This window comes from Gallinula chloropus (genome assembly GCF_964237585.1).
Source record: "Gallinula chloropus genome assembly, chromosome: 2".
Classification (NCBI taxonomy): domain Eukaryota; kingdom Metazoa; phylum Chordata; class Aves; order Gruiformes; family Rallidae; genus Gallinula; species Gallinula chloropus.
The window spans coordinates 66,170,631-66,197,962 of record NC_140086.1 but is presented as its reverse complement, the minus strand read 5'-3'; the positions used below and the strand labels follow the sequence as shown (position 1 = coordinate 66,197,962).

The 27,332-nt window shown below is 43.4% G+C and overlaps 1 protein-coding gene across 1 annotated transcript; it reads right to left on the bottom strand.

Annotated features, from left to right (window-relative positions):
* Positions 1-644: 644 nt before the first annotated feature.
* Positions 645-18,960, bottom strand: SLC39A6 (solute carrier family 39 member 6; the record flags this gene model as incomplete). Its single annotated transcript, XM_084280087.1, has 9 exons — positions 645-797; positions 1,566-1,756; positions 4,289-4,369; positions 11,653-12,030; positions 13,286-13,355; positions 14,989-15,201; positions 16,433-16,602; positions 16,861-17,041; positions 18,247-18,960. The coding sequence occupies 9 exons, from the start codon at positions 18,958-18,960 to the stop codon at positions 645-647; spliced, it is 2,151 nt and encodes a 716-aa protein (XP_084136213.1).
* Between the last annotated feature and the right edge of the window lie 8,372 nt (positions 18,961-27,332).

Here is a 27,332-nt window from a genome sequence, read left to right as displayed (position 1 = left end):
CACTTAAAATGGGATTTCAAAATAACAATCAGTTTTGAGTAGAAACCAACTGGAACAAGACAAAAATCTACAAGCTCTTAAGACCCACCTCAAAAAAGACGGAGTAGGTTCATCTGCCACTCCATGTAAACTAGGTGGACGCAGAAGAGACAAGTTTCTACTGATATAAACACATCCTACACCCACTAGATGTCTTTCTCTTGTTTTACACCACTCACTGTGCGTTGTACCCGCTGATTTTGATTGTAGTAAAATAAAAACCACTGTCGTTTTATTGCTTTAAACAAAACCGTTGAAGTAAAAAAAAAATCCACATTATAGATAATTACCTACAGTAAATAAATTTACTAAAAAAAAACACCCCCTAGCCCCTCAGGCACAACTCCTGTAAGAGATTTGGCACTTTCACCATGCTTTACCTAAGTACAGTTTTCCACAGTCCCATATCCAATGCTAAATCCTAAGTGAAAAAAACCTTACAGTGCTTGTTTCTACCAAGGGGAGAAGATAAGGAGGGACACAACGACGAAGCACAAAACTGTAAAAATATCTACTCTACAAACGTACCTCTCCATTAGGGAACTGACTAGACAAAAACCTACCACTTATAATTTAACAGCCAGCTCTCTTCCTGGCCGCTGGGGTTACAGGTTTATGCTGAATACAATCTTATGTTCAAATACGGAGATGAGCAGCATTATCCCAAAACCCAACAGAATCCCAACGTTCTGTAACAGGAAGTACCCCCAGCGGCTACATCCATGATCACTGGCATCATTGTGGAGCATTTCAGGCACCTAAACAAACAAGAAAGGGTTAAACAGCTTCAAAATGAAGTTACCTGAAACCCAGTTCTTCAACCATGAGGCAGCATATCCTCACTCCTCTAACCTTTCCTGCTGGCTGCATCGATACTGCTTCTCGATTTAGGTGTCACTCAACACAAACATTGCCACCAGAGTCCTACTTTCATATTTAGAGACAGTCTGTAATGTTCTAATTACTGTTTTCACGACAATTAGGCTGATGTCTTAATTGTACCCTGAGTAAACGTCTGGCTTATTTACTAACTGATTTAATCAAGCCACACCAAGAATTTTATTCTTAAGACACTTAAACTTTCTTGAATATCCACCAAATACTTTGTACTTCTGTACAAACACACCTCTAGGTACAGAACAGGCTTTCATACAAGTCTCTCTTAATCCCCAGAAGCGGTAATGACTTGATACAGCAGCCAAAGCACATCTGGGAATGTTAATTTTGTGCAACTTGGGCTTTCTGGCTCCCTGCTACGCTAGCTGCTGTCAGGAGCAAATTCGTTACAGGACTTCTGCTGTTCACTGCCTCTGTGTAACAACTCAGGGAGAAACAATCTCTGTTCCTACAGGCAGCTAAATAAAAGCTGTCCTCCACCTGAACAGTCAACTGAGTACCTACACTGCACACACATCAGCACCGAAATCGAGGGAGAATGGATGGAAGAATTTATTTTGAGATCAAAGTATGATTAACATGAATTCTTAAGCTTTGTTATATAAATTCAAGTTGGTCCAGCCACTTACCATATCCACAAGAGCCACATACATGAACAAGCCAGCAGTAAGTGCAAATATCCACATGGAAACGTTGTCTGCGTAATGCCCGATGAGGATCCCGGTCACCATTCCCAGGTAGGCCAGCATGGCTGACAGAGCGTTGTAGAGCATGGCCTGCTTGACAGTCATACCGGCTTTCAGAAGCACAGCGAAGTCTCCTACAACATGGGAGGGGACACACACACAAAAAAAACCCAAAAGCTTTCATCCTTAGGGAACTACTGCAGCATTTGTAAGTTCTCCTCTAACTTACAAGATTACAAAACTGTTTTTTATGCTGCCATCTGCCTGTGTTTCCTTTACACAATCAGAAATCAGGGAGGGGTCCAGAAAAAGTTCATGTGAACAACACAACAGCAAATGTTGTAGTTTTACAACCTTGGGACTTTTTGAAGCAGCACCTTTTAGCATAGTCGGCATTTAAACCAGCACTGCAAGCTACTGCAGTACCCTGATATGCACAAGCATTCTAAAGAAGCTTCTATAATAAAGCATCCCCACTTAACTGCCTAAAGCAACAGTGATGATTCCTGTAGCTGCACTTTGTATTTTAAGTCTAGCCTTTTCATTACTTCAGAAATTAATCAATTCTTTCTATAAGAGATAGTTAACACCTCATTTTCACTTGAAGGAAAGACTGCCAGCCAGAAACAGGTTTTCCATGATTCAGATTAGAATTTTTTTGTTGTTTAGAAAAAATGACATCTACCCCAAGTAAAATAATACAGGTTTATTATTTGGAAATAAAAGTTATCTCCAGTTAAAGTAAACCAAAGCAATCTTCAAAGCTGAGTTATCTGTTATAACTGGAATATCTTGTGGGAAAAGCTGTTAAGATGAACTTCTAGGTTATAAACATAGGTTAGTATTCACAACATGATCCAATTATATCCCCAGCCAACTTTAGCCAGTCGCATTTACATCAGTACTCCTGTGCCACTTCATGTCCTCTGTTAAAGAAGGTTTTTCTGTCAAGTTTTTTGTGCTGGTTAAAGCAGCAAGATTTAAAACTGAGTGGGTTTTTTTTCTTCCTTCCAAAATCAACAGAACATTTGAATCAGATATTTAGATTAATAACATTATTTTATATATTTGTACTAACATTCAGTGTAATTAATACAAGTTCCAAGATTTCTGTGGCATTTATACTAAGATGAACAAGACTCAATTCCTCCCCTGTCATGAAACCAGGTATGTTTTCTCTAGAGTAATGTATTTCTGTATAGAATTACTGTACAGACAAGTATATCAATGATACACACATACAGCTACACAAGCTCCATTAAATCATAGAATCACAAACTGGTTTGGGTTGGAAGGGATCTCAAAAACTATCTAGTTCCAACCCCCTACCATGGGCAGGGACACCTTTCAACTAGACCAGCTTACTCAAAGACCCATCCAACCTGGCCCTGAACACTGCCAGGGAGGGGGCAGCCACAGCTTCTCTGGGCAGCCTGTGCCAGGGCCTCACCACCCTCACAGGGAAGAATTTCTCCTTAACATCTATTCTAAAGCTGCTCTCTTTCAGCTTGAAGCCATTGCCCCTTGTCCTATCTGTCACAATCCACAACCAAATGGACCGATCTGGCAGAGGTTAAACCCCCTTGCTTTCCAAATAACCTCAGAATTGTATTGGTAGGCCACTACAAAGGTCTCCCTGGAGCCTTCTCTTCTCCAAGCTGAACAAGCCCAACTCTCTCAGCCTGTCTTCATAGGAGAGGTGCTCCAGCCCCTTGATCATCTTTGTGGCCCTCCTCTGGACTTGCTCCAAGAGCTCCATGTCTTTCCTGTACAGGGGACCCCAGAGCTGGACACAGGACTCCCAGTGGGAGTCCCAAAGGAGCAGAGTAGAGGGGCAGAATCACCTCCCTCAACCTGCTGGCCCCCCTGTTCTTGATTGACCATTCTACCTTCTAGGTAATGAAACCTTTAAGAAGTGCAAACTGTTCCCTCCTCATTCTGTACACCAGATATGAGTGTGGCCATGGCAGCTAAGAAAGTAGCAGCAGTTGCACATTCAAAATTATTTGGGAATTGGAAAGATCAGCTTTGTTCCAAGTTAAACTCAGCTGTTACACCCTGTTCTCTCAAGCTTCCCTGCAAAAGGGCCAAATACTAAACTTAGAATGTAAAGCACATAACATACGCTCCCATGAGAAGTTACAGCCCTGAATTTAAAAATCACTTGAGCTTGAAAGAAACTATTTCTAGGAAAGGTTTTTCAGTAGCTCCAAGTTTAATTTAGACCTTTCCTTTAGTTCTTTGCAAGATTTCATGAAAAAGCAGCAAATGTTACGCAAAAAGGAGTTTGACTAATTGGGACCTTCCTTTTAACAGCACAAACACAAGAATAAAATTAAACAGAGATCCAAGAAAAGCAAGTCATGGCGTGCATTCTCCCACAACTCACAATTTATGCTGCTAAGGGCAAAAAAAGTACAACTGAACTCTACAGAGCAAGTTGTGACTGCAAGAGAAAGTTTTAAGCAAAATAACAAATATTTAGAATTTTTAAAGGAGGACTAAAGGCTCCTGTTGTTTCAAGTATTCTTGAGTAGACAGGGTAACACAGATGAAGTCTTCCTGATTACATTTTTTTGTGCCACAGCATAAAATAATTTCTAATTCTTCCAAGTTCACCTGTTAAGTACCTATACCTGCAGCATATGGAAATATTTGGGTCTTACCTAGCTCATGAGGTAATTCATGACAAAATACAGCCACAGAAGTGCTTAAGCCACTAGATAACCCTTCAGTAAAGGCTGCTCCTATAAAGAGACAAGGGGGAAAAAAAGAAGTTACTGCATATTCAGACATCAAGTGCAGAAGCACTGTTAGATATGCTTGTATCAGATTAGAACACGAGTATTACTCAACCTTTTCTTATGCTTGTGGAAGCATTTAAGCTTTAACTAAACAGTTTTATACAATTCATAAGTTTCAAAATCAGAAGCAACATAGAATCCTTCAGTTACTGTAAGCAAACCAAATTTCACTCTTATTTTTGAACTAAGCCAAATACCTTTTAGCAACACAGCCCTGCCAAGAAAATGCAAACAAACAGAAATGCTGTCAGAAAAGACACTTGTTTAAAAGATACAAAGGGAAGAAGGCAGCTCAGCTGCCACTAGGAGTCAGGCATTGGAAAAAGGGAAGCCAATTCAGCAGTAGGAGAGGCTACGTGGTCATGTAAAATCAGCAGTGAAAAGACTGTGAATTCTAGGCAGCTGGCACACAAGGGAGCTATCGTGCTTTAAGTGGAAGAAAAAACCCAGAGAAAGCCCTTAAACTAGTCCAACATCCTTCATCTTTCTTGCTTTCTCCACTCCCATTGTTTGCTATTTGTCTTGTTTGACAGGAGCTGAGGAAGCAGCATGCAGCAGGGTGAAGAGCTGAACCGCAGCTTTCACACAGCACGGCAAGTCCCTGGCTGGCTGGAGAGACTCATGGAGGGGTGCAGCAGAACCACCTCCAGCTCCCTCTTCAGCTGCCAGCAGGAATGTGCCAGCAAACAAGGTGATGCCAATAAACAGGAGGCTGTGTCACAGCAGTTGGCACACAAGGGACCCAGGAGTACTGCTCACAGAGAAGAGCTACAATGGCAATGAGACCACAGGAAACAATCTCCTCTTTCCGTCCAGTTCACCACCCCCAGTACTCCAGTACCCTCTGCCCAGAGGATGGACCCTCTGTCCTGAGGATGGACACTGTAGGTCAGGTCTTTATCTGCAAGGAATGACTGATGGTCCTTCCTGCAGTGACAGCAACAACCATCTTACATCTGGGGTGCATGCTGTAGCACCCAATGGAGATGTAGGAAGTAGTGGGCAGGGATCTTTGGATGAGAGATAATGAGCAGGTGACTGAGAGGGCCTTCAGTAGAGGCTCTACAGAGGCAGAAGTCCCAGCCTCTTCACACTGAAGAGGGAAGCAGGACCAGAGCAGCACTGGAACAGGAAACAGGAACTCTGAGATGGGTACAATTTGAGAACAGTTAAGCCTGGCAAGAGGAAGAACCCTCTGTTCTCACTTGCAGCAGAACATGGTCCCAACCCTGGCAGCAATGAGAGGGTAAGTGAGTTCTGCCCAGTCCAGAACATCTGCTCAGAACACCAAATTAGAGACAGCAATACAAAAAGACAGACAAGATTCTTAGTGATAGGCAATTCTCCCCCATGCAGATCAGAAGTAGATCTGATGACCAGAGCTATAGCCCAGGGAAGTCCATTGCTCACCCAGAGCCTGCCTTGATGCTACGAAGATACCACCAAAGCTCATCTATTTAGCCTGTCATGGACAGATACAGACTGCCTAGAAAAGGCTGAATACAAGTCACTTTTTCTGCTTATCTACATAAAGGAGTTCCTTGACCACAGGGTGTTCCAGGATGAAGTAAGACTACATGTGAATGCAGTTCCTTGTGCCTACTGAGTCCCTTGGCCAAGGTTAGAGTAATACCAGGAACATGGTTACAGGTGACCTAACCAGTAAGAGGTGGTAGATAAAACTGCCTGCTAACAACCACACAAGACACCACCATTCAAGTGATGTTTTTCAGCTGTGAAGGTAACAGCACTGGGTACCAATCCAGGACGCTGCTTAATTGTGTCAGAGAGTTTCCTGATACAAATGATAGAAGAGCCAGACAGGATTGAGTTCTGCTTGACCCACTGCTCACAAACAAGGAAGAGCTGATGGCAAGTACAGCAAAAAATGGAACATTCTGCTCTGATAAGCATGAGGTAACTGAGTTCAGGAGGAGGCTGGGAAAGGAAGCAGCAAAGTTAGATGAAATAGACTGACTTGTTTAAGGAACTGCAGGCCAGAACACCCTGGGAAACAGAAAAGGGGAAAAAGTGCTCAGTGGAGGTGGCTGATTTGTAAAGCACACTTAAGAGTGCAGCAATGAACTACTCTGTGCAGAAACCCCAGGACTTCCAACAGAAGCTAAGCAGTGTCTTAATGAATTAAGACTCAGAAAGGAAGCACACAAATAAGAGAGAAAGATTGACAGAAAACAAAAAGGAGGAAAACCAAAGCTCAGCTGGAGCTATGACTAAAAGACACCAAGGATAACAATTCTACAGGAATGCTAGCTGAGAAACAGAGTTCTGAAAAAATCTGTTGGTAGATTGGGAAAAGAACCAATCAATAGACACAAAAAGATGGTGAAGCACCAGCACCACCTTCATCTCAGTCTTCATCCACAAAGCCAGAACCCAGCACCATTCCAGAAGGAAAGGGACAGCGGATAGCAGAGAAGCAACAGTTTAGAGATACTTAGAAAACACTGGAGACACCCAGCTGCATCCCAGAATGCTCACCAAGGGTACTGATGGAGTTCACCAAAGCAACTGCAAGTCTGCAGCCTGTCATCTATGGAAAGGGGACCTCCGGGAAAAGGATAACATTATTTCTATCCAGAACAGGACCCAGGGAGCAGTCAGCCTCACCTCAGTTCCTAGAAAGATCATGTTGAATACTCTCTTTAAATGCCTCTCCAAATGCTTGCCCTAGCTTGAGGAGGTAACTGCCTACAGAGGCAGGAACAGCAGTGGAGATAGCAGAACTCAACTTTAGTAGGATTTCAGGATTACAGCAGCCTCATCTGGGAGCAGGGGAATCAGGAGGCTTGGCAGCTAGGGGATCGCACACTGGCAGGACTGTTGGACTAACAGGGCCGGACTTGATGGATGGCTAGTGATCAGCTGAGTTCACCAGGACAAATACTGTGACTCATTCTCCTCAGTCCCTTCACTGGCTTCATGTTGCACCAGGGGAGGTTTAGTTTGGATATTAGGAAAAAAAATTCTTCATTAAAAGGGTTGTCAAGCACTGGAACAGGCTGCCCAGATAAATGGTGAGTCACCATCCCCAAAGGTATTTAGAAAAGACATATGGATGTGGTGCTTTGGGACATGGTTTAGTGGTGGGCTTGGCAGTATTAGGTTAAAGGTCAGTCTTTCCAACCTCCGTGATTTTATGATCTGGATGAAACAGACTGCATCACCAGCAAATCTGCAAGTGACACTGAATTGAGGGGCAGGGGATAGGGAAGGGCTGAGTTGACACAAGCACTAGAACTTCAGGTGAGAAAGACCAGGGTAACCTTGAAGAGTAGGCCAAGAGAAATTTCACAAAGTTCAAAGAGGAAAAGCAAGTTCTGCATGTGGGGAGGAATAATGCATTATTACAAGTTAGGAACAATTATTATTGTAATGCATTATTACAAGTTAGGAACAAACTGGTTGAAATAGCAGCCTTCCCAAAGATGTGAGGATTATGATGGACAAACTGAATACGAGCCAACAGTGTGCAAGTACAGTGAAACAGAAACTGTAGTTTTTGAAGTCTTTGGAGAAGCAGGGCCAGCAGATGAAGTTCTCACACCCCTCTGCTAAGCAGTGGTGAGGCTGTTCCTGGAATTCCTGGTCCGCTTTAGGGTGTGCCATTTCAAGGTGGATAGGAATACTGCCCAATTGAAGCTGACAAGATGATCAGAGGCCTACAGCATAAGGCTTAAAAGCTTGAGGAAGCCAGGTATATTTAACCTCTCCCTCTACTAGACTAAAGGATGGTCTAAGAGAGGCTTGTAAGTACTTTTAGTGTAGTCACAAATATGAAGAAGCCTAACTCTTCAAAGAAGTGACAGATGACACAACAAGGGGAGAGGCTGAAAGTCACAACTTGGGAGCTTCAGGCTTTCCTTAAGAGACAACAGTGCAACACTAGATACGTCAGCCACAGACATGGGAAAATCTCCCCATCCATGGAGGTTTTTCAGGCTTGGCTGTGCAGAGCCACAACTGACCCAATCTCATGTCTCAAGCGCTGTTCCAAGAGGTGGCTTCGACTTGATGACCTCTAGAAGTCACCCATTTCCCTGACTATTTGTGAATTCTAATTCAAAGTTGCACAATGTGCAAGATGAAAGCTATTTTGACTTGAGCCCTCAGGAGGAGTGTTTTCCACTGCTCTCCAACACATTCAGTGATATGAATCTACATGGTAATTAACAGGCAATGACAGGAGTTACTGCTACTTGACTAGCAGGAGAGATTATTAGTGTCCATCTCTTTAGGTATCAGTCTGTTTCCCCCACCTCCAAAAGTTGCTTTATAGTATTGGAGTCAGATTCTGAGACAGACAGGAGAGCTACAGTTATCTCCTATTAAGGCAAGAAAATTCATCAGTATTCAATCAGGCTTCAGTTTCTGAGGTGACTAGATAAACAAAGGAAGGCAGACAGTAATTACTTGCTCCCATGCCTGCATCCTCAACAGTCTGCAAGTTCCTCTATATTAGTCTCTCTCCACACAATAGTCCTCCCAGTCTTACCACTTATTAGAGGAAAACTAAAAATACAAGAAACCAGCTTAATCACACACAGTAAATCTAATTTGGAGACCACAAAGGCAAGACAAACAAAACCTGACTGCTTTGCAAAGTACCTAGGTGGCTGGTACAGCTGTATGCTCTCCAAGACACATCAACCAGACCACAGGCTTAAATAACAGGAACATCTATTTTTATTTTGCACTGCTACAACATCTTAAAACATTAACAAACTGAAGACTGCATTAATATGTCTGATATATCTAGTATTGTCACAGTATCTCAAACTTTTGAGAGAAGTGATGTCTTAAAACAGCTAAAGAAAAAAAAAATCTCTAGGCAAGACTAGTGTAAAAATAGCAACCTGCATTTTAGTGACTTAGCTGGAGCTACAGAGAAAAGTTCAAATCACAGATGATCGTTTTGTACAGATTAGTCAGATGTAACTGTTCCATACTTTAACAGAAAAATAAGCACTTTTAGATTTTATTCCTACATAATTATCACAACAGATGTGAGGAAAAAAGTAACTAATGGCAGTTATGAATAACAAATTGCATGAAACGAGCTTAAGTGAAGGGTTTCTCTGGCTAAAGCCATCTTCACAGAAGCATTCACATCTTCATTTAAACACAGGTAAAATGCTAGTCATACAGCATTGGCATTTTCACAACACCAAATCAGTGTTTATCCATAATACTTTTGAGTGCATCCAGAATGGAAGGAAACCCCCATTTCCATTAGCCTGAACAAGCTACACACAGCAGGACTTCTACAAGCTATTGCTCTCACTTGTTCAACAAGCCTTTATTAACCTTCCTCATACTTTTCCTTTTATAACTACAAAGTCATAGCTCCTTCCCAAATCTCCCTAATGCTAAGAGGTAATTGATTCTGCATGTCATTTTTATGCAAATCCTTCTCCCACCATATTTTCGCCACTGATCTGCTCAGAAATTTAAATTCCATGCTTCAATTTTCATCAAAAATGAGATTACATCAGAAGGCCCCTTTTCACATTATACTCCGAAGTGACTGAATCTGAAAAACTGCAAATACTGCAGTGAGAAAGTAGTTATTGGGTTTTCTCCTCAAACAAGAATGAACTTGTTTCTACGATAAAATTTACAGAAAGAGTGATACTGCTGAACTGAGCCCAGTATGCTATATAAGCTGGAAATGAATCCAATACCTCTGAAGATTAGCCTTAAGTACTGAAGTCAAGATTATGAAAGCCTAGTATAAGTACTGAGAATTACTGATTTGAGTTCACTATCTCTTACTTTCACCTTTTAAATAACATCTGAGAGTCTAGCTCTCCTTGCAGAAAAGGAGGGAGTTCCCAAACCTGACCTCCCAGCCAAAAGTCCAAACCATAGTATTCAATCTGTTATGAGTGTGATAAAGTAGTATTTTTCACTGAAGCATCTTCAGAAAAAAAAGACTGGACTACAACATGGAAGGAAAACATAGGGATACAAACAAAAAGGGAAACATTTTGCTTACATGAAAAAAAAAAACCCTGTTTTTATCAACTTAAATAAAAAAATAATAGAAAAAGATTATTACACTCAATTTTAAGAACAAGATTTTGTGTAGAGTATGTTTAAGAAAATACATCTTAAAATACTTCCCAAGAAGAGAGGCCAAACCTGTTTGAAACTGAGTACAGCACATGGAGCACGCAAAGCGATCTACTTGTGCTGCACTCCTTTGATACACTCCTAACCCAAAAGTCTGCATAAAGACAATTCATAGTGAGAATTAATCTTCTCTGTGAATCATATTTCTGAGATGTAATAGCTGACTAACATCCTATTAATGACTACTCTCACATTCCTAGGATACAAAAAGCAGCACAGACCTTCTCTGGAAGGTTACTCCAGGCAGGAGAAAGGGTGCTGCTCTTCAGTGGATGGTAAGGTCCGAGAATCTGAACATGATGGGACTGCTACTACAAGCACCTCAGACAACACAATGCCTTGGACAAAGTTAGTTTTACAGTAAAAATAAATGCATGCCCACCTCCCACAGCACAATAACCACATATTACTTCCTACTACGTTTGGGTAATTTTCAGGCTGAAGCAGACTGAAACCAGAGTCCCATTTCCCTATTCACCAGTAGGATGGGGAAGCTGACACATGATGCGTAACCAGGGCCTGGTACAGGCGAAGCCAGATGCACAAAGCACAGAACCCGACCTTGCTGCCTAACAAGCAAAAAGTGGAGGAGAAGAAGAAATAGAGAAGCCCATGATGACAGCAGCCTGACTCAAGTGGAAAAAGCAGTTACTTTATGTGTGCCCAAAAAGTCTTACCTTAAAAAAAATAAAACACAAAACCAGAAAAATAATTGCTGAGTACTTGTGGGCACTGAAATACTAAGTGAGCTCTAAGTCCTAAATACTGTCTAATAAGCCTAGCTTTTGCTTTGAAAAATGTTAGCTTTAGCTTTGTCTGTTTTCCTACTTTCAACAAAGTTTATACATTTCCAAAAGAAACATAGCTGTAAGCACATAATTTCTGTTTTATTCTCACCAATCTCCAGGTTATTAAACTAGAAACGTCCCTCATTCATTCCCAGCTACTATCAAAGTTCAGGCTTCAAACATCCACCGTTAATTACTTACATTTCTGATAAGAGATACATGAAAGGAAGGTGACTTTGCTGCCCTCACACGTAACGAAGCCGCAGTGCCCAAGCTACCACTCACCGATTGCCAGGCCATCGCTGAAGTTGTGCAGCCCATCTCCCATGATCACCATCCAGGCCAGAGTTGCTATCCCCGCATCCTTCAGCTCCTCACGCGAGTAGCGCTGACTGTGACTGTGGGGATGGTGGTTCTGATGATGATGGTGATGCAGAATATGATGGTAGTCGTGGTGGTGATGGCTAAGATGATCTGTCTGTCCCAGAGTATCATGTAAGTGAGAATGACATTTGTTTCTACAGCCCCTGGATACATATTCATTGTCAGCCTCCTCTTGATGAGAATGAGCTATCATCACTTCCTCCTCTTCTTGTACAGTTGGCTGCTGAGAAATGAAGGGCGATGGATCTTGAGAGTCTGTCCCTAAATAGCCCTCAGGCCCTGTTACAAAAACCCAGAGTACAAATATTATGCATTTTTAAAATCACCTAGAAGGCAAAGATACAAAAAAACCAAGATGAACAAGTGATGCAGTAAAGAAGAAACTAGCAAGTCTCAAAGTTCAGATGGATACCCAGCTGGTTCTATCAAGCTTTTTCCCCCCTCCAAGGGTTTCCACAACTTATTTTTCTTTAAGTAGATTTCTGACATGATTTCCAATAGCTCCAATCAAGAAACACACTTAGTTTCTGTCCCCTACTATTGAAGCAGCCTCTATATTACGCCCACAAACACCTCCTAAAAGGTAAAAAAGCTTTTAGTCTAAGACCCAGCACAATTTAAACACAACCACATAAGGCTCTATTTCCCACTTCCACAGCATAAAGGCTGTTACTCCAGTTGCTTCAGAAAGACAAGGGTCTGGAAAGCACATGCCATTTATTCATCTTAGGGATGAGGAATAAGAATGCAGAAGAGGATTACATTCCAAAATTATCTGTATAGCCCTGTATTTCTGAATAAGCTTAAGTTTGAACACATGAAAAATAAACACTCAAAAATAAAGTCATCACAGACCATGACACGTGGTCCTAAAATATCAGTGGCACACTAAGCTTGTTCATCCCTGCAGGTAAGTGAACACTCTTTTCTGTATTACCAACAACTCTCATTACTTGTAAAAATTATTTTGAAAAACTGAACCCTGCTTTTAGCTGCAAGAGCTATGAAGTATCTTGTGAGGTGTGTTTTGGCTTACAGCAGGATCTTGGTGACACGTGACCACCTGCATTCAAATTACTTCAACTAACCCCTAAGATTTTGGATTACCAACATTTAAATAAATACTCAAACTAACAGAATCCAGACTTAAGATATATACAGAACTATAAATAACAGATCACATAGAACATCTGACAGTCAAAAGAGAAGCGCAGAAGCCAGTAGGTACAGCTGTATTTGCATTAGGCACAAGCCAGAAGAGCTTCAGAGAACTTCAACTTCTGCTGTTAAATTCAGAAGCTAAAGGCCTAAAGTTTAAAAACTGAATTCACTACTTCCACGCTAACAATCCTTTTTAAAGGAAAACAGCAAATAGAGCTAGTCCTCTATGTATCAGTGTACAGACAGGCTGTGTTTTTGAGAAGAATTCAAGTAGGGAGGGATCAAACCTATAGTAAGAAGCAGTTCTATGAACTGCTGGTGGTTTTTAGACAGTGTTGCCATAAAACAACTGTGAAACATTACTGAGACTTACGATCATCTGTATCTAACTTCTCTTCATTTGCTGAAAACTTCTTACTTTCTCCATCATCTTCATTTTTTTTCTTATTTCAAAAAATAATAATACTGTAGTTATATTTTACTCATTTTTCAGGATACACATGAGCAACATTATATTCATAACATTTATGCAGCCTGCACAGAAAGAGGGCAACATGGAAGCCATATAAAACTACAGAGGAGGAACACTAGAATTTCAGTTAAGTACAGTAAGACGACAGAAGGTTCCTCGGGCTCCACAGAAGAAAAAAAAAAACCCAAACAAGAAAACCCCCACACTCAACCCCCATTTTTGCATGAAGAATAAGCAGAGGAGTTAGTATGAGATGCAAAACACATCAAATACTGAGTAAAAATTATTCCACTATTTCCATTGTAATGTCAGTATAATAACATTTTCCTTTCCTTTTTCCATTGTAATGTCAGTATAATAATATTTTCCTTTAGCACACTAAAGGAAAGTCAAGTAAAATCTCAAATCGTTGCTCACTAATATCTACAACACAACAATTTGCCATCAGGAACTCAAAATCTAGAAGAACATCATTAGTGTAACAGGAAAACTATTACCAGTGTCTGAGGAGGAGGACACAGACAGCACTTGCTTTGCTTTTAATTCTTCATGTCCTCTCTTGGCAGACAAATTCAACCAGAGACAGGGAAAGTGATCCTGTTGCTCACAGTTAGCTAACTTCAGTATAAACCTGACCAACACAACCTCCCGTGACCAGAGTCACAGAGCTTAACTTGACATCTGCACTGAAACTGCTGCCTTAACCAACTTAACAATAAAACTAAAAACTAAACACAGAACATCAGTCATTGTGGTAGCCTAGAAATTAGCTCTTTTTAAGCTAAGTAATTAGTGGTTTACTAACTTTCCTCAAGCAAAGCTGAAGATATCAACAGTTTTTACTTTGTCTTTTTTAAAGAGTCAAGTTTTACATCATTGCTTATTCCTGGCTACACTACAGAACAGAGTTACCAGTAAGTGGTTAGTCACCAACATTTGTGACCTGCCCAAAGTCAGTTATTATTTACCTTCTGCATAAAAACAGCACAGTAATCTGAAGGCTGTACTGGGGGGCTGGGGAGGGAAGGAGACCCTTGGCAGACTGTACTTCCATATGGAACTCTTATCTAATGAAGTCCCTTTCTACAACAGTCAAAGTAGTAGTGTAACTACAGTAGTAGTTGGATGCTTACTTATGCAAGTACATACTGCCACCTTTACCCATCTGTGCAAGTGCCCCCCTCAACAGCAGCACAATAACTGCACAAGGACATCTGACTTCACCCAGTATGAGAATTAAAATAACAAAAGCAGTTCAGCCAGCTCTATAATCACCTTGAAATGTCAGAAGGAAGTCAATGGTGAACAGTTAACTTCTTACATCACTCTGTTATAACAAAGTGGATGTTTGCTTATTAAACAATCCACTGTTGTGTCAAGCCTGTGTCTGGTTACAGAAACAGCTCAGGGCTCTTCCGTAAGAGGACCACACAAAAACGTTACCATGCAGTTTAAAAGTACACATGCCATTAATACAAATGAAATTATAACACTAAACAAGCACTATCAAATCAAGACAGACATAGAATACTCAAAAGCTTTTATAAGTGTATTCAGGAATGATCATGCAATAAAACAGAGCTTTAAAGTAGTAGTTTCTCTACCTTTTTCTTCTTGTCTTTAAACTGCTTTATTAAAGTGATCAAATGCTCCACCAGAAACATAAAATATAAGCCTCCAAGTGCTGTAAGCCCCTTCCATGTAGAATCCAGGTAAGCACTCTCCTCTACACTTTGAAAAACAAGATGTTTGAACGTAGACCCTTTGTTTTGTTCAAGCAGAGGTTTTTCATGGTGATGGTGATGGTTTCCATGAGACTAAGGAGAGAATCGAATGGAGAAAGTCAATATATTTAAAAGAACTGATAATATAACATAGGAAGTATTCTTCACATCCTTCTCCTCAAGATTTGAGTTTCATGGCATAAATGTTTTGGGTACAAACTTCAAGCAGCCACAAATAAAACTGTTGATAGGAAGGACTGAGAGCAGGCCCAGTACTCATCTTCTCATTGCAGCTACGTACATAGTGCTCAATACAAGACCTACAACTGCCCCCACAAAGACTCCTGACACTATCAAGGAAACTGCATTTCAAGTAGCAGTCATAGCCAGCACACCAATTACTTTACCATCTAAGACAGCTGATAGGCATCAAAAATATTTTTCTACAGGGAACATAACAGAAATTTCCTTCTTTAAAGGAAGTCTGACATTCACCCCCTCCTACTGGCTACTGGTATGTTCAGAGTCAAAAAACTTCTAGGACACCTCACCCACACACATTTAGATTTACATAACTTCTCACAGCAAACGCAAAATTAATTGAAAGAAAAAAGAACAACCCTGTGAAGTACAGCCAGGGCTCAGAAACCACCACAGGACCCGCAGTCCTTTTTATCCATCTCATCTGAAAGCTGGAACTTAACCTTTTAGGATAGGGTAGGGGGAAAGCAGAGCAGAGGGAATGTCTAAGAGCTTCAACAAAGGTAGAAATTTAGTAACCATATTCCAATTTCACTGGCCATATTATGTAATAGCAATATGTAACTCCAAAGTCTATCGAGTAATGTTTTCCCAGGACTCTGGAAATGCTTGATTCTAATAAAATTACAATGAATAAGCAATCAACATAAGTGCCTGATAACAGAAAGTAGTAGATTATCTATTCCACGTTTAAAGTGTACAGTGAGCAGTTATCTATAAAGTTCATTAAACTCAAAAAACACAAAGAGGCAGTATTGTAATAAGTGACTAAACTTAGCAATTTAGGCAAAATTTTTGCTTGTAAGGAACAATGAGTGACTTGGGGGCACATATGACTAAGAACATAGATTGATGGATAATGGTGTGAAGTTCTTACATTCAAAGGACTGAAAAGAATATCCAGATGCGAAACCCTTCTATTAAATAATCCACCTTACGAAGTTGAGAGATGACTCACCAAATACGTATTAATTAATAGCAGTTGAAATTATCACTAAATAGTACAGACAGGTGTCAAAGTCTGTGCTTTGAAATAATGAATGAAATGGTAATTAATACTTACATGTGGAAGGAGATGTAAGAAGGCATCTCCACTCAAAGTCCCCACAGCCAGTGCCACAAGAAAACTCAGAAGAAACTTGAAAAACACGCGATTCATCAGGGGTACCAATATAACACCCAATAAGGAAAGAAAACTGATGACAGAGATGGAGATAAAGCCACCAATCCAAGCTGGTTATAAAAAAAAAGAAAAAAATTAACATGAACAAACAGCTGTGTGAGATTATTTGCTTAAAATTCCTGTTATCAAACCCTCCTGATCACTCAATTAATGGTACGCTGCAAAGATTCCTTTCTAGACATGGTCAAGTGCCAAAATAAAATGACAAACTTCCTTCAACTTTGAAAAATATTTCTTAAACTTGTAATCAGTATAAATGGGTTTCCAGTAAGCTTTTATCCCACGTTAAAATACACACAGCAACCTACCTATTTGCAGAGAGTAACCTTTGGGAGGAGTTTCAGCTTTTTCACTAGTTGCATGGACTATGCAGTATTTGCCATCGATCTGGTTAATAAGAGCTGGACAGAGGTAACTGAATTCTGTAGCACCCAACAATACTTGAGTGCCTATTCCATGGGACTGCATCAGTCTTGAAGCACTGGAGCACTGTGGAAACACACGCATGTTAAAAGATTAACCAGAACACCACAATGTACCTCAAGAAGACCTCACACCCCTTTTTAATTGAAATGCAGCAGCACTACATGAAAACAGTTACATCAACAGTAATTAAGGCTGGGAGCAAATCCATTTGGTAAGAACTGCACCTCCACCTCCCTCCTGGCCCAGAAAGCTAGTTTATGATGTGCAATTAACTTTCATTCTCAGCACAAGGGGATCAGGTGCTTTGCTGTGCAGGTAGAAAGAGCCTAACACACTTGACTCGGTTTTAGAGGCCATACAAGGAACTGGTGACGAGGTCAAGTACCTTCTTATAGAGGCAATTACTGTGGAAAGTCTTGTACAGAACATGCTCTGCGTAGGTTTCCTCGGGTCAAGAGTTCCCCACCGTACAACCTACAGTCTTGCTGGGTTTAACTAACAGTAGTACTTCTGCTCTGACTGTGCAGAGAGCAGTAACAGCTCGTGAACTCCCCCACCTACGACCACACACTACACAGCACCCACTCTGAATTACCTGGAACAGCAGCAGACATCATGACCCCAGACAGAAGGCTACTTTTTAAAGCCTTGAATGGAAAAAGTTCCTCTTACCTGACTGGATCTGTCTACAGCACTACTATGGATTTTATCTGCAATAATTCTTACTATTTTATAGATAAACTTTTGCAGCAATCTTTTTCAGAGTTGATCTCTATCTACAGTCTTAAAAGCTGATGAGGAAGGAGGACACTGATGGAGGAAGATGGATGCAGAACCCTGTGGTTCTACACTATCTGCCATAGGATTATCTTACACTTATGAAGCACCTTCAGTAAGAATGACAGTATTTTAGGCACTATTTTTTACCTTTCACCACACTATTTGGAAAACAGGGCAGATTCTGGCTTTAAGGCTGAACAGCAAGTTTTAAGTGCTTTTAACTTTCAGTAATATTTAAAAATATATGAATAATATATAAAGCCCAGTGTACATTTATACTTAAGTACATGCTTCTTCTTAGAAAAAAAGTATTAGAAAGTAACTAAATTACACATATATTTTCCTCTGAGCTTGTGAGTGTAATGTTTTGAAGGAACATTGCTACCATAAAGCTTGTACCCATTTAAATTGTAAGCACCTGACAAACAAGCCAGAACGCCATTCCCAGTAGATGCAGATTCTCAAGAATACCAAGGAATCAGTCTCACCTCCTGGGTATTTTGGCTTTTCAATTTAGAATAGAGGTAACTTCCTCTTTCCGATTCCTTGGGGTGAGACTCGTTGGCTTTGCTGTTGGCGAGCCAGCTTGCATTGCTGCCACCTGTGGCATCACCAGCATTAGATCTGGCCAGACCCAACCGAGCAGCTGCCTTGACTTCCCCAGGCTGCACATTCTGTAACTCAGAGCGGCCGCCCGTGGGAGCCGTGATGATAGGCGCCGTTATCTCGTTAACCGTGTTCTTGCTGCGTACGAAGTTCTGCTGATGTTCTGCACTGTGAGGTTCCTTTGAGCGGCTGCTCCTGTGGTCTTTGTTAGCATCAGGTTCATGGTTTGGACAAGCAGTCTTCTCAGAGTTTTTGCTCAACGAAACATGATGATGATGGTGATGATCATGATCGTGATCATGATCGTGATCATGGTCTATTTTAATCCTTTTCATTTTATCTATACCTATGTTTTGGAGCAGCTTTCTAAAGCCTTCGATTGACAGAGAGTTGTTTTCTCCGTAACGATGGAAGAGTTCTTGAAGGTGAAACTTCTGTATTAAACCTGCCATGTCAATGTTAACACCAGCTGCCTTTTCTGGAAAAGTTCTCTCTGATGTGTGCACAACAGTAGCTGTCTCCACCCCATGATGGTAACTTTCACACAGCAGTACAGAAAAGGATACTAGGAAAGTGACCAATACTGTACACTCCATTGCAGTTTATTTTTAGCAGTGAAAAAAGCTCTAGGAAAAAAATAAGACAATTTTAACAGTTTGCATAAAATCGATCACATCTTCCTCTGTATTACATGCTCATAATCTGCTTAAAAAAAAACCCAAACCCTAAAAGAACAACAAACCAAACCAAACCCAGCTCAAAGAATCAACGCTGCCCTTTACATTCCTTACATATCCAGCGTTTTTCCCACATCCAGATGCATGGCTGCAGGCTAACAGGAGATGAAGCAGTACACCACGGTGAGGTCACTGGCTGCAAACACCCCCCAGGTGTAAGCTTAGCTCTGTTTAGCTTGGCCTGAGTCAGTTCTCTAACACGACTTGAGAATTTCCTCAAGGGTGCAGAGAGTTCTAGATTAGGCTCAAAGGAGGCCTTGTAGCTTCACCCTCAGCAAGGAGCAAGCATTATAAATGGCACGTTCCTGCTTAAAAGCCAGAATTCCAAATCTTCCATAGCCGGGTTTCCCGGAGCTCTTGGCACGCCAGCACTCCACAAAAACTAAGTCTGTATACCGTCGCGTTCTACCTGTGCGTTCACGCTGCTACCACACCGCTCCTTCCACCGGGCGGGCGGGCGGGCAGGCAGCCAGCCAAGGCGGGCCCAGCGCTCACCAGCGTGAAGCTCGCCGGTTTGATTCCACAGGCGCTCCGGCACGGATGCGAACGAACCGGCACCGGGGCTGCGGGGAGCAGCCCCTCATCAGGAGGCACACCGAGCTTCAGAGCTTTCAGGAACGCTATAATCAGCCCAGAAGCCCAGCACCGCCGCCGGGACCCCACGGCACCACGAGTGCCCGCGACCCCCGTTACAAACCGCGCCGGCGCCCCCAGAGACCCGCGCTCCTCGGAGCCCCGAGGCCGCGGCCAGGGCGAGCGCAGAGCTGAGGAGGGGGCCCCGGCGCTTTCCGGGCCGCGTGTGCCCGCTGCCCCCCGCACACGCCGGGGGCGGGGACGGGCGCAAAGCCGAAGCGAAGCAGCGGCCGGCCCGGCCCAGCCCCGCCCCAGCCGGCGGCGACTCCACCAGCCCCGCCGGGTCTGCCGCCGCCGCCGCCACCCACCAACGCCTCACCGTGAGGCACGCCCGCCCCGCGGCCTGCCCGCCGCCACAGGTTACCTTACCCGTCGACGGGACGGGACGGGACGGGCCCTGCCGCCGCCGAGCCCTTCCCCGGCCGCCGCCGCCGCCCACGCGCGCGCGTGCTTACAGAGCCCCGCCCACTTCCTTTCCTCTTCCGGGTGCGGCGGCCTTCAAGCGTTTCCTCGGCGACCAATGGGGGCAGTGGGAAGGGGGTGTTTGTCACGTGGCGGCGGGGGAAGGGGGGGAGGGGGTGGTGTGCGGTGACTCCTGGAGCCGCGGCCCGCGCCCGCGAGGCGGGCGGCGAGTCGGCCAGTGGCGTCACCGGCTGCGCGTGGCGTTGCCCGGACGTCTCCCGGGCTGCTTGGCCGGGCGTGTGTCAGGGTGAGAGCTGTGTGGTGCTCTGACCCTGGCTGGCGGCCAGGCGCCCACCAAAGCCGCTCTATCAGTCCCTTCCTCAGCCGGACAGGGGAGAAAATACATATTGAGAGGCTTAGGAGTCGAGATAAGGACAGGGAGAGATCATTCTGCAATCAGCGTCACGGGCAAAGCAGACTCAGCATGGAATAAAGGAGAGAAAACTCTCCAATTTATTACACTGCACACACGGTGACACGACCAGATCTTAAGGCATCTCCCCCCACCCCTCCCTTCTTAGCAGACTTCACTTTAGTCGTGATTTCACTCCCTTCTACCCCCCATTGTGGCACGGGGAGGGGCAGGGAATGGGGGAATGGGAATATCAGTAATTTCCTCGCAAGTTCATTTCCTTCTTGGCCAGGGCTGGGGCGGGGACATTTCATTCCACGCACCCTTCCCCCTGCACCATGGGGTCCCACCCACGGGAAACAGTCCTTCATGAACTTCTCCAACGTGAGTCCTTTCCCACGGGGCTTCAGATCTTCACCAGTTGCCCCAGCGTGGGTCACTGCTATGGCGGGCAGTCATAAATCACAGTATCTCTCAGTGTCTCAATCCCAGTCATCCACAGGGTCACCAGCCTCCCCTCAGCAAACCTGTTCTGGCGCAGATCTCTCCCTTGCTCATCTCTCTGTCTCCATGGGATGCAAGTGCTGGCAGAGGCTTGCTCCAATGTGGGTCACAGTATCTCCTGTATGTCTCCAGCTGTTCTATCCAGCGTGGAGCCTCTCCACAGGCTGCAGGTGGGGTCTTGGCCTTTTCCATGGGCTGTGGGGGGACACCCGCTCCACCATGGGTTTCTCCATGGGCTGCAGGGGCATCTTTCTGGCACCTGGGGCGCCTCCTCCCCCCTTCAACAGCCTTGATGTCTGCACAGCTCCTTACATCTTCTCACTCCCTTCTCTGGTGGCAAAATGCAGCTGCTTGCATTTTGTTTTTTCTCCTAAATGTGATTCCCAGAGGCGCAGTGACCATCGCTGATGGGCTCGGCCTTGTTCGGTCAGCCACAACTTTGGCCTTGAATCTGCCAATGTTTACTCTCCAGGGGCTGCAGAGAGCTTCTACCTGCTTCTTACAGCAGCCATCTCTGCAGCCCCCCTTCTCTACCAGTACCCAGCTATGCAAAACTGCAACACTGGAATACAGGAAGTTCTACCTCAACATGAGGAAAAACTTCTTATCTGAGGGTAGCAGAGCACTAGGAAAGGCTGCCTAGAGAGGTTGTGGAGTTTCCTTCTCTGGAGATAGTCAAACCCCGCCTGAACGTGATCCTGTGCAACCTGCTCCAGGTGAACTGGCTTTATTAAGGGGTTGGACTAGAGGATCTCCACAGGTCCCTTCCAACTCCTGCCCCTCTGTGATTCTGTGTGACAGGAGGCGACTATAAGACCAGGGGATTCAGGGACCAGATACAAGGTAGACTCCATCCAGTTACTGGAGAGAGTCATTGTGTGTGTCGGTGTGCACATGCGTGCATGTGTACTGGCAGTTTAAGTGCCAGCAAGCCATGTGGGGCTATACAGGCCTCAAGGACTTTAGTGTCTGGGTGCCAGCAACTGGAGACACCAGAGGATCCAGGAGCCAGTTACTGGGCAGATGGAGTGTCTAAGAGCAGTTGCTGGAGGGATCTGTACTGCTCCTGCTAACAGGCTTTTTCTCCTAATCAGCCAGACAGGGGAATAGGATGTGGCTGCTGGTGATTGTGCAAGGACTGCATTTTCTGTCTGTGTGTATGCACTGCCAGCTCTGCGTGTGTGTCTGTCTGCATGTCTGTCTGTGCGTGCACTGTGTGCATCTCCACCCGTTGAGTAAACATGCTCAGCCTCACCACTGGCTGGACCCAGATGAGGGGCAGCCTGGCCTATACTGGGCAATAAGATTCCATAACCTCTAGTAATTATTGTTGTTGGGGTGTTACAGTGGTATTATGCGATCTAGACACAGAGGGGCTCAGCTTTCAGAAGGAAGAGGGTAGAAGCAGCAGTAAAGTATACTAGAAAAGAATATGGAGAAAGTGGGCGAGGAACAAAAAGAGATAAACACTCGAGACACCTACTCAGAACTGTAGAACGGTGCACTCATAGAGCAAGGCTATGTATATACAATGTATACAAATACACAATACAACAATACACAGTAATTTTACACATTAAATGCTATTGGCTGGAAGATGCTGAAGGAGGAGAATAAGAGCTTTTATCCATGCATGGCATGCTTTTAAGTAGCATAAGTTATGACATATTTTCACAGGGGAATCTATAACATAATTACACAGTGTCCCAGGATGGAGATTCTGTTACTTTGTGCCATAGGAATACAATAGTTAAAGTGTCTGAGTAGAGTTTATCATCTGGAGCTTAATGCTTTTATTTACTTCTAAAAGTTGCAAAAGATATTCTGCATCATAGACCATGCACATTTTATGTGTCTCTAAAACACCGGGGTAGCAATTCTTTCATCAACAAATTTCTGCTTAATTAGAAACAATTATATTTCACAAACACAGAGGTGACAGCTTCTTCATCTTTCTGCTCCTATTTTTTCTCACTTGTTTGCATAAACAGAAGCCTGAATCTCAAATGCCCCGACTTAGGCAGCAAGGTGGGCTGCAAATCTTACTGGGGTGGCATTGAGCTTTTTAACGCTCATTGCCTTCACTTCTTTACCCAAGTCAATGATGCAACATTCACTTACAATGAGAAAAAAACATGGTGAACTATGATGTTTGTCCTAACAGCATATTCTCTCCAGTTTTCAGAGCAGTGTCCTGTAAAAGGCATCTTGCACTAGGATGGCCTCTGTTGTGGCTCTTTTACTTGGGCTGAACACAGTACTGGATTTATGGCTGGATTTATGGCTGGCCACCTTTCCCTTTGACACAGTCTGCTCCTTTCCTTGCACCATGTGCTGGCACAACAGATAAATGATGCTACTTCAGTTTGTGTATTTTGAAAATGGATGATAATAATGGAAGTCATAGCTTCTTAATGTACTCTTGGAATAAATTTGTAGTGTTCATGCTCAGCCACGTGAAGCTGGGAGCTGGATTCAAAAAGCGTATATGAGCACAGCAGTTTTTGCTGTATTTTAGGCTCTCTGCTGGATACAGAAAGTGTTTGGAAGGCACATGTCTGGGAAGTTGTCTTTCTAATATCAAGTTTAAAATCAAAAGTTTTCAAATGCAAATGAATTTGAAATCACTGAACCTAATGGATACCTACTATCTCAGAATCTAAAGCCACTTACATTCTTCAGTCTGGATCGAGAGTTCCCATGCCATTTTAAAAGGTTGTCTTCAATGAATAATGCAAGCTTAAATTCTGATCACTAAAGCTCTTATGACTGCAGTTAAGGTAATATCTGAAGCAAACCTGTTCTGACACAAGGGCTAGACGGCAGATGCAGATGTTTACTGTATAGTCAATAAATTAAATTCATTGTGATATTTCTCTCTGACTCTTTCTGGACAGGGGTAGGTCTTGGGAATTCCACAACTGTTTACATTCTGCAGAACAGATGGTGTCCAAAATGCGTAGTACATATCTAGATAAACTCTAAAAAGTGTGTGTGGCACTTGGAACACTCCAGATAGGCTACACCTCTGCAACCACTTAGCACATGCAGGGTTTCTAGATCTGTAGCAGCCCAGCTCTAACGTTCAGGACTTCCTGTAACATTTCTGATAGGAAAAAGGAGATGTGGGTAGGAGACCCGCTGTGGGCCTCAAGACTTGCTTGTTCTGATAAACTGGTTAAATTATTGCTGTTCTCAGGTTCGCTTGTTTCAAAACTGTGATACAAAAATAGCCTCATACAGCATATGACAGATGCCACAGTAATCTTTAGGATTATTGTCATTCTGGTTTCTTCTGTCTGGTATGTATTAAATTTGGATGGTATAATATCTCTTGTGAAATAGAACACTAGTAGATAACTTGAAAATATGGCACTGCAATTTTTTTCCTATCAAACTAATTTCCTTTGAACCTGTGTATTCCTGAAACAGCATCCATCAGATCTTGTCAGCGGCACAATGAGGCACCTACTGTATATTGTCAGTGGAATACCAATTAGCCTTTAATTTTACCACATGTCCAATCAAAAGAGCTATTGCTTTCACATGATGGCAGAAGGTCATTAAAACAAATGATCTTGCTGCCAGACAATGACAACAAAACCACAGCTTGGTAAGTAGTGTATCTGTTATTGGGCACTGACAGCACACTAAATGCTGCGCTGCACTTGCTTTCTCACCCTGGCTTGTTTCAGGTGATCTGATGGCCTGAGAGCCATAGCTAAAATACGCTCTCCTAACCTAACCTTTTAAGATAAAATATTATTTGCCTCAGACATACAAGTACACGGGTACTTTTAATGTCATAGCTGTCAAATTCTGTAGCTCTTCCTTTGCTTTCAGCTGGTGCTTGCAGATTTAGCTCTTAACAGTCCCTTCCAGGAGAAACCGCAGCCTGTTCTTTAGTACCTGCAATGGCAGTTCTCCAGCCCTGGGAAAATGAGTGCTGGTGAATTACTTAAGGTATTGCAGTCCAGATTCCATCATCTGGATTCTCCTAAGTTTTTGACTTCTCATTCTGCTGTGTACCAGAATTGAACCATTGTGTTCAATGCTCTCTTCTTTTTGGGACATCAGAGAATTTGCAGATCTTAACTTTCTCATACTTCTCATCCTACTCGGTTTTGAACTTTCTTCTTCTAAGGTAGTTGCCCGTTTTCCCTTCTCCAGCTTGAGAGCAAACTCCTTTGCAGAATTCCAAAGTAATCCAGTTATTTCTGTGTAATAATTGGAAGGTGCTGGTCACAGGTCTGAGTGAATCAGCATGAAGTTGCCAAAAATGTAATGATGCTTTGTGGTGGTTTAGCCCTGGCTGGAGGCCAGAGGCCCACCAAAGTCAGTCTATTACTCCCCTTCTTAGTTGGACAGGGGAGGAAATATATATTAAGAGGCTCAGGAGACAAAATAAGGACAGGGAGAGATCATTCTGCCCGCAATGACATGGGCAAAACAGACTCAACACAAAGTGAAGAAGAGAGAAACTACCTAACTTATTACACTACACTACAACTACAAAGAACAGTGAAAAAACAGAGTTGGGGGCGCGACCAAATCTTAAAACACTTTCACCCCACCACTCCATTCTTAGCAGACTTTAGTCAGGATTATGCTCCCTTCTTCCCCCCTGTTTGCAGTACAGGGGGGCAGGGACTGGGGAAAATGGGGTTCTCAGTAGCACCTTCCCCCCACCCCTCCATTCTAAGCAGACTTCCCTTTAGCCATGATCTTGCTCCCTTCTTCCTCCTGCTCGCAGTACAGGGGGGCAGGGACTGGGAAGAAATGGGGTTCTCGGTTACTTCTTCATGAGCTGTTTTCCTTTTCCAGATCTTAAAACACCTCTACCTCCCCCCCCCCCCGCCCCCCCCCCAAATCCCTTCTTAGTAGACTTCACTCTAGTCATGATTTCACTCCCTTCTTCCCCCTGCTTGCAGCACAGGGGGGCAGGGACTGGGAGATGGGGGCTTTGGTCAGTCCCTTGCAAGTTGGTTTCCTTCTCGTCTGGGGCAGGGGGGGGCAGACATTCATTCCACACCCTCCCCCTGCTGCACCGTGGGGTCTCACCCACAGGAGATAGTCCTCCACGAACTTCTCCAACGTGAATCCTTTCCCACAGGGCTTTATCTCTTTATCACAGTGTGTCTCAGTCCCAGTCCTCCACGGGCTTCCAAGCCTCCCCCCAGCAAACCTGTTCCGAAGCAAATATTTCTCTCTCATCTCTGTCTCTGATTCTCCTCATGGCTGCAAGTGCTGGCAGGGGCTTGTTCCAACGCAGGGTTACCACGTCTTCTCTGTGTCTCCACCTGCTCCATCCATCATGGAGCCCCTCCACGGGCTGCAGGTGGGGTCTCGGCCTTTTCCATGGGTTTCTCCATGGGCTGCAGGGGCATCTTTCTCTCCGGCACCTGGGCCGCCTCCTCCCCTGCCCTTCTCCGGCCTTGGTGTCTGCACAGCTCGTTACATCTTCTCGCTCCCTTCTCCAGTGGCAAAATGCAGCTGCTGCCGGGTTGTTTTCTCCTGTATGTGATTCTCAGAGGCGCTCGACTATCTCTCGGGCCGCGACTTTGGCCTTGAACTGCTCGTTGTTTATAGTTTAGGCTGGCAGAAAACTCTAACTGCTGCTTAAAGAAACCGTCTCAGCAGCACAGACTCACAAAACTGCAACATGCTTTTACATTCAAAAACTAATAAAACATACTGATAACAGATCCTAATTTCCCTACCATTAATTCTTCCAAGTGTTTGTGCAAAGGTAAAACAGAGTAACAAAACTGGAAACAGAGCATGAGTGACAGCAAAAAAAATTCCTACTCTACATGTAAGAATTTTAGTTCAAGCCTTTGCCATTTTTATATGCACAGAGTTGTTCCGCTGCTTTTGCTCATCAATACCATCAACACTGAGAGCTCCTGCAGAGATGCTGCACTGGTAGCAATCAGGGAAAAAAAGGATTTTTATGCTTACTGCACAATAGTCAAGTTTAGGCACCCAGTTAGTTTTTTCCCTGTCTGTGGGTTGTTGTTTTTTTTCCTTTCTTCCTTTTTTCCCCAGAGTATGATTTCTGATTAACTTCTTTTTAGTAAGTAAAACGTGCAGAGATGGTAAATGGTCCTGTGTGAGGTCTTTGGCCTGTCTGTAAATCAGGTTGTAAGCGAGCATCAAGAAAATGAGCATTGTGTAATTGTTGACCAGATGACCACATCTCTTCCCCCTCTTCCACAGCTGAGGAGACTTTATTTTCTTCAGAGTGTCACCAGAATGTTTTTAACAGGGAAATAAAAAA